The following is a 5,652-nucleotide window of genomic DNA, read 5'->3' as shown; positions in this document are numbered from 1 at the left end:
ATTTTATTCTTTTAAGCATTTAATTTGTATTATGCAACTAACTCTTTGTTTATTTTATTTTCTTAGTTTAGATAAATCCTAATGAATTAGCAGGTTTAGTTTTAGTAATGGGAAGTTTAATCTAAGGAAACTAACAATTAATTCCATAAGTTTTATTCTCTTCTTTCCATGTTAAAACTATTTATAATGTCTAATATTTATTTTATTTGGAACAATTGATTTGCAAAATAACATGACTATATATTTTAAGTAAAGCGAATCATATTTTATTCTTACTGTCATAGACATTTCTAAAGCGTCACTAATATGTAAATATAAATTTAAGTATATTTTATAAATAACTCTTCAAGTTTGAATCAATCATAAAATTTTAGCGAAGCACAGTTAATAAGAAGTAATGAAAAGGATAAAGAGAGTTTTCATTAGCTATTTTCGTATTTTTATACTCCTAAAATCAATCAATACCCCGACATTTCAGTTATTTCAAATATTTATTAAACATTGCACAAATCCACATTTTCTTCTACTTATATATTTTATGCAATCTTATTTTTTTAATAGCATTATTATCTAAAGTTTTGCAACATTTATAAGTTTATTTTAAATGGCATTTGAAGTTTTCTTTTATGCAAATTATTATACTTTCTACAAATCTTATTCTAAATAGTATTTTTTATTTAAAGCCCTAGCAACTTTTATAAGTTTTATTTTAAAAGGCATTTAAAATTTTCTTTTAATGCAGATTATTATATTCTCTCTAAATCCTATCTTAAGCAACATTCTTATATTTTCTTAAAAACCTTAGCAACATTTCCTAGCCCCTTTTCTTAAAATTTAAGCATCTTATCTAACCTTAATTAATTAACCTAAGTTTGGCCGGATAACCATAGTTAACGGATTCTAAAGGATGTCTAACCCCTTCCCTTTAGGATAATAAAGAACCCTTACCTAGAATCACATTGGTTAAGCAGATTATTAACGGAGGTTTAGTTTTAACTTTACCTTAGTTAACATCTAGGTGTCCTAATTCACCGTTAAATTAATTAGGTGGCGACTCCTTAAATAAAACAAATAGGAATCACCAAAATGTTGTACTCCTAATTTAACCCGGTTAAAAACGGGGTACGACAGGTACAGGGTCCACCTGGATACCAGAATCAAAATCGTGGGCCATCAAATTTCAGACCATATCAACAAATAACTCCATATCAGCAGAGGTCGCAACAAGCACATACGAATCTTGATGACCTATTATATAAGTACATCAAATCCACTGATGAAAAAATGGAGAGTCAAAATTCAGCTCTAAAAAATCTGGAAATTCAGTTAAGCCAGTTGGCAACTCTTGTGTCCGAAAAAATTCAAGGTCCCTTACCAAGCAATACACAGAAAAATCCAAAAGTGCACCTTAAAGCCATCACTTTACGGTCAGGTAAGAACCTTGATGAACGGACACCCAAGAAAAGAATCAATCTTCACAACAAGTAGACAAAGGTAAGAATGTTGAAACACCCTCTGAACAATCAGAAAAAAAAAAAAAATGGAAGAGGAAAATATTCTCCCTGTGAAAATTCCTTTTCCACAAAATATGAAGAGAGAAAAGCTTGATAGTCAATTTTCCAAGTTTTTGGATATTTTAAAACAAATTCACATAAATATTCCTTTTATTGATGCTTTATTACAAATGCCTTCATATGCCAAGTTTCTAAAAGAAATTTTGTCAAGCAAAAGAAAACTGGTAGAAGCTTCTGTGGTAGTACTTACTGAAAAATGTAGTGCTATGCTTCAAAACAAACTACCACAAAAGCTCGGGGATCCAGGTAGTTTTACAATTCCATGCACTTTGGGAGGAGTATATTTTGAAAAAGCACTTTGTGACTTTGGGGCTTCAATAAATCTAATGCCTTTTTATATTTTTAGAAAATTGGATCTTGGTGAAATAAAAAACACAAGTGTTTCTCTTCAGTTTGCAGATCAAAGTACTAAAAAACCTAAGGGAGTAATTGAAAATATTCTTGTAAGAGTTGATAAGTTCGTTTTCCCTGTGGATTTTATAGTACTTGAAATGCAGGAATGTCGTGATGAACCGATAATTTTGGGTGGACCATTTCTTGCGACAGGAAGAGCAACCATAGATGTCCATCAAAGACAATTCATTTTAAGAGTAGATGAAGAAAGAGTCATTTTTGATATGCAAAAATTGCTAAGATTTTCAGGAGATGAGACATCATCCCCATGTTTTTCAATTGACATGATTAGTGATCTTGCAGATGAATTCAAAGATGATAAATTGATTCTAGATTCTATGGAAAGATGCTTGTCCAAATCTGGCACCTCACAAGATGATGATCCCACCATCAGGAGCGAAGTTGAAATATTGGAAAAACATTATAAGGATGAGGAGATACAAGCGGAAGAAGTTCAACCAAAAATGGAACTCAAAATTCTTCCTTCTCATTTGAAATATGTTTATCTTGAGCATATTATTTCCAGTAATTATTTCATCTTCTCTATCTGCTGAACAGGAAGACAGTTTAATTAAAGTATTACGAGCACACAAAGGAGCCTTAGGGTGGACAGTGAGAGATATCAAAGGGATTAGTCCAGTTATTTGTACGCACATAATCCTGATGGAAGATAGCTACAAACCAATAGTCCAGTCCCAAAGAAGATTGAATCCTACAATGCAAGAAGTGGTGAAAATGAAATAATTAAACTTCTTGCGGCAGGTATCATCTACCCCATTTCAGATAGCTCTTGGGTAAGTCCTGTTCAAGTAGTACCAAAAAAGGAGGTATGACGGTCTTGAAAAATGAAAATAACGAACTCATACCTACTAGAACAATTACTGGATGGAGAGTTTGTATTGATTATAGACGCCTCAATTATGCTACCAGAAAATATCATTTTCCTTTACCATTTATCGATCAAATGTTGGAAAGGGTAGCAGGATATGGTTTTTACTGTTTTCTTGATGGATATTCAGATTATAACTAGATACCAAGAGCACCAGAAGACCAGGATAAGACAACTTTCACATGTCCCCATGGAACATATGCCTATAGGAGAATGCCATTTGGTTTATGTAATGCACCTGCCACATTTCAACGTTGTATGTCAGCAATTTTCTCAGACATGACCGAAAAAATTCTAGAGATTTTTATGGATGATTTCACTCTTTTTGGAAAATCATTCGAAGATTGTCTTTACCATTTGACCTTAGTTCTTAAGAGATGTGAAGAGACAAACTTGATTCTTAATTGGGAGAAATGTCATTTTATAGTTACAGAAGGAATTGTTCTAGGACATAAAATCACTGCTAAAGGGATAGAAGTTGATAAGGCTAAAATTGATGTTATAGCAAGATTACCCCCTCCCACAACAGTTAAAAGCATTAGAAGTTTTTTAGGGCATGCAGGTTTTTATAGACGGTTCATAAAAGACTTTTCAAAGATTTCAAAACCGCTGACTAACCTTTTGATGAAAGATGTTAAGTTTGAATTTTCGGGTGATTGTTTGAAGGCATTTGAAACCCTTAAGGAAAGATTGTCAACAACCCCTATAGTTGTGTCCCCTGATTAGAGCCAACCTTTTGAGGTCATGTGTGATGCTAGTGATACAGCCGTAGGAGCTGTTTTAGGCCAGAGAAAAGATAAGATTTTTCGTCCCATTTACTATGCTAGTAGAACATTGAATGAGGCTCAATTGAATTATGCAACTACAGAAAAAGAATTACTAGCAGTAGTATTTGCATTTGACAAGTTTTGTTCCTATTTAATAGGGACCAAGGTTACTGTTTATACTGACCATGCAGCTTTAAAATACCTCTTAGCGAAGAAAGATGCTCGACCGAGATTGTTAAGATGGATTTTACTTCTGCAAGAATTTGACCTTGAAATAAAAGACAAGAAAGGAACTGAAAATCAAGTAGTTGACCATTTGTCTAGATTAGAGAACCCTCCTTAGTTTACTGAGATAAAAGAAGAATTTCCCGATGAGCATATTTTTTCTGTTGTAACTCAACCACCCTGGTTTGCAGATATCGCAAATTACTTGGTTGGAAAGTGGACACCTCAAGATCTCACTTATCAGCAAAGAAAAAAGCTTATGTTTGATGCTAAATATTACCTGTGGGATGAACCTTACTTGTTTAAAAATTGTGCAGATAATATCATTAGATGTTGCGTACCCGAGGAGGATATGAAGAACATACTTTACCGCTGTTATGGGGGAGCAATTGGTGGACATTATGCAGCCAACCGAACTGCCTTTAAAGTTTTGGAAGCTGGATTTTTCTGGCCGACAATATTTAATGATGCTCGGGCATATGTTGCACAATGTGATAAATGTCAGAGAACAGGTAATATAACTAAGAGAGATGAAATTCGATTACAATCAATACAGGTATGTGAAATATTTGATGTTTGGGGAATAGATTTTATGGGTCCTTTTCCTTTTTCTCACTCTTATACATATATCCTTGTAGCTGTGGATTATGTATCAAGGTGGGTTGAAGCAATTCCTACAAAAGAAAATTATGCTCGTACCGTGTGTGATTTTCTTAGAAAAAATATTTTTACCAGATTCGGCACACCACGAGTCATCATTAGCGATCAAGGGACTCATTTCATCAATAAACAATTTTCTTCGTTGCTGTCAAAATATGGTGTGACTCATAAAACAAGAATACCATATCATGCTCAAACTCAAGGGCAAGTTGAGGTATCCAACCGCGAATTAAAAAGAATACTTGAAAAGACGGTTGGAATCTCAAGAAAAGACTGGGCTTTAAAATTAGATGATGCTCTATGGGCATACCGAACGGCTTTCAAAACGCCAATCGGAACATCTCCGTATAGATTAGTCTTTGGAAAAGCTTGTCATTTACCTGTTGAATTAGAACACAAAGCTTTTTGGGCGTTAAGAGCACTAAATTATGAATTGACCTCTGCTGGAAAAAATAGATTTCTCCAAATTAATGAATTAGAAGAAATGAGGTTGGGAGCCTATGAAAATACGAGATTTTTTAAAGAAAAAACAAAAAAATGGCATGACAATTTGATCCGACCAAAGAGTTTTAAAAATTGGAGACTTGGTACTTCTTTATAATAACAGGCTTAGGCTATTTCTAGGAAAACTAAAATCCCGGTGGACAGGTCCCTACAATGTTACAAATGTCACTTCATATGGAGCTATTGAAATTTAACAGATCAGTGGCGGAAACAAGTTTAAGGTAAATGGTCACAGGCTGAAATTATATTTTGGAGGAAAATTTGAGGAACAACTATCGGTGACTCTGATTAAATGATGAATCAAGAAGTCAATAAGTCGAGCTGGCGACATTAAACTCAGAACTCCTATTTTCAACTGTAGCCATTGAGGGTGAAGCAATGGAACGTCATAAGCCCAATATAAATTTGCATCAATAAATTGCTTAACCAATTAATCTGGTGAATATCCAGGTTAGTGTACAACCGGAGCATCTCATGAAGGCCTCTACAAAAACAGAGTCACCTACAAAGGAGTAATTCCATGGTGATCGATATGCCTAAGTAACTGGTTGGTTAACCAATTTACTGTAGAAGTTAATTACTGGCTCAGGTAATTTTTTGGTTTATAATAAACAAAGATCAAATAACTAATAACGTCTTG

General features: G+C 33.8%; 1 protein-coding gene across 1 annotated transcript; it reads left to right on the top strand.

Annotated features, from left to right (window-relative positions):
- Positions 1-1,540: 1,540 nt before the first annotated feature.
- On the top strand, positions 1,541-3,582 carry LOC132639529 (uncharacterized). The gene is made up of 4 exons (XM_060355972.1): positions 1,541-2,492; positions 2,730-2,794; positions 2,998-3,202; positions 3,284-3,582. The coding sequence occupies exons 1-4, from the start codon at positions 1,541-1,543 to the stop codon at positions 3,580-3,582; spliced, it is 1,521 nt and encodes a 506-aa protein (XP_060211955.1).
- The last annotated feature ends 2,070 nt before the right edge of the window (positions 3,583-5,652 follow it).

Source organism: Lycium barbarum, chromosome 5 (genome assembly GCF_019175385.1).
Source record: "Lycium barbarum isolate Lr01 chromosome 5, ASM1917538v2, whole genome shotgun sequence".
NCBI classification, from domain to species: domain Eukaryota; kingdom Viridiplantae; phylum Streptophyta; class Magnoliopsida; order Solanales; family Solanaceae; genus Lycium; species Lycium barbarum.
The sequence above is the reverse complement of the archived record's forward strand: the minus strand, read 5'-3'. Positions and strand labels throughout refer to the sequence as shown.

Bases quoted from the DNA above. Each gene is read 5' to 3' on its own strand.
- LOC132639529 (XM_060355972.1), top strand. From the start codon at position 1,541: ATGGAAGAGGAAAATATTCTCCCTGTGAAAATTCCTTTTCCACAAAAT. The intron at 2,795-2,997 runs GTATGACGGTCT...GATTATAACTAG, and splicing joins AAGTAGTACCAAAAAAGGAG to ATACCAAGAGCACCAGAAGA. The intron at 3,203-3,283 runs GTCTTTACCATT...GTCATTTTATAG, and splicing joins TGGAAAATCATTCGAAGATT to TTACAGAAGGAATTGTTCTA.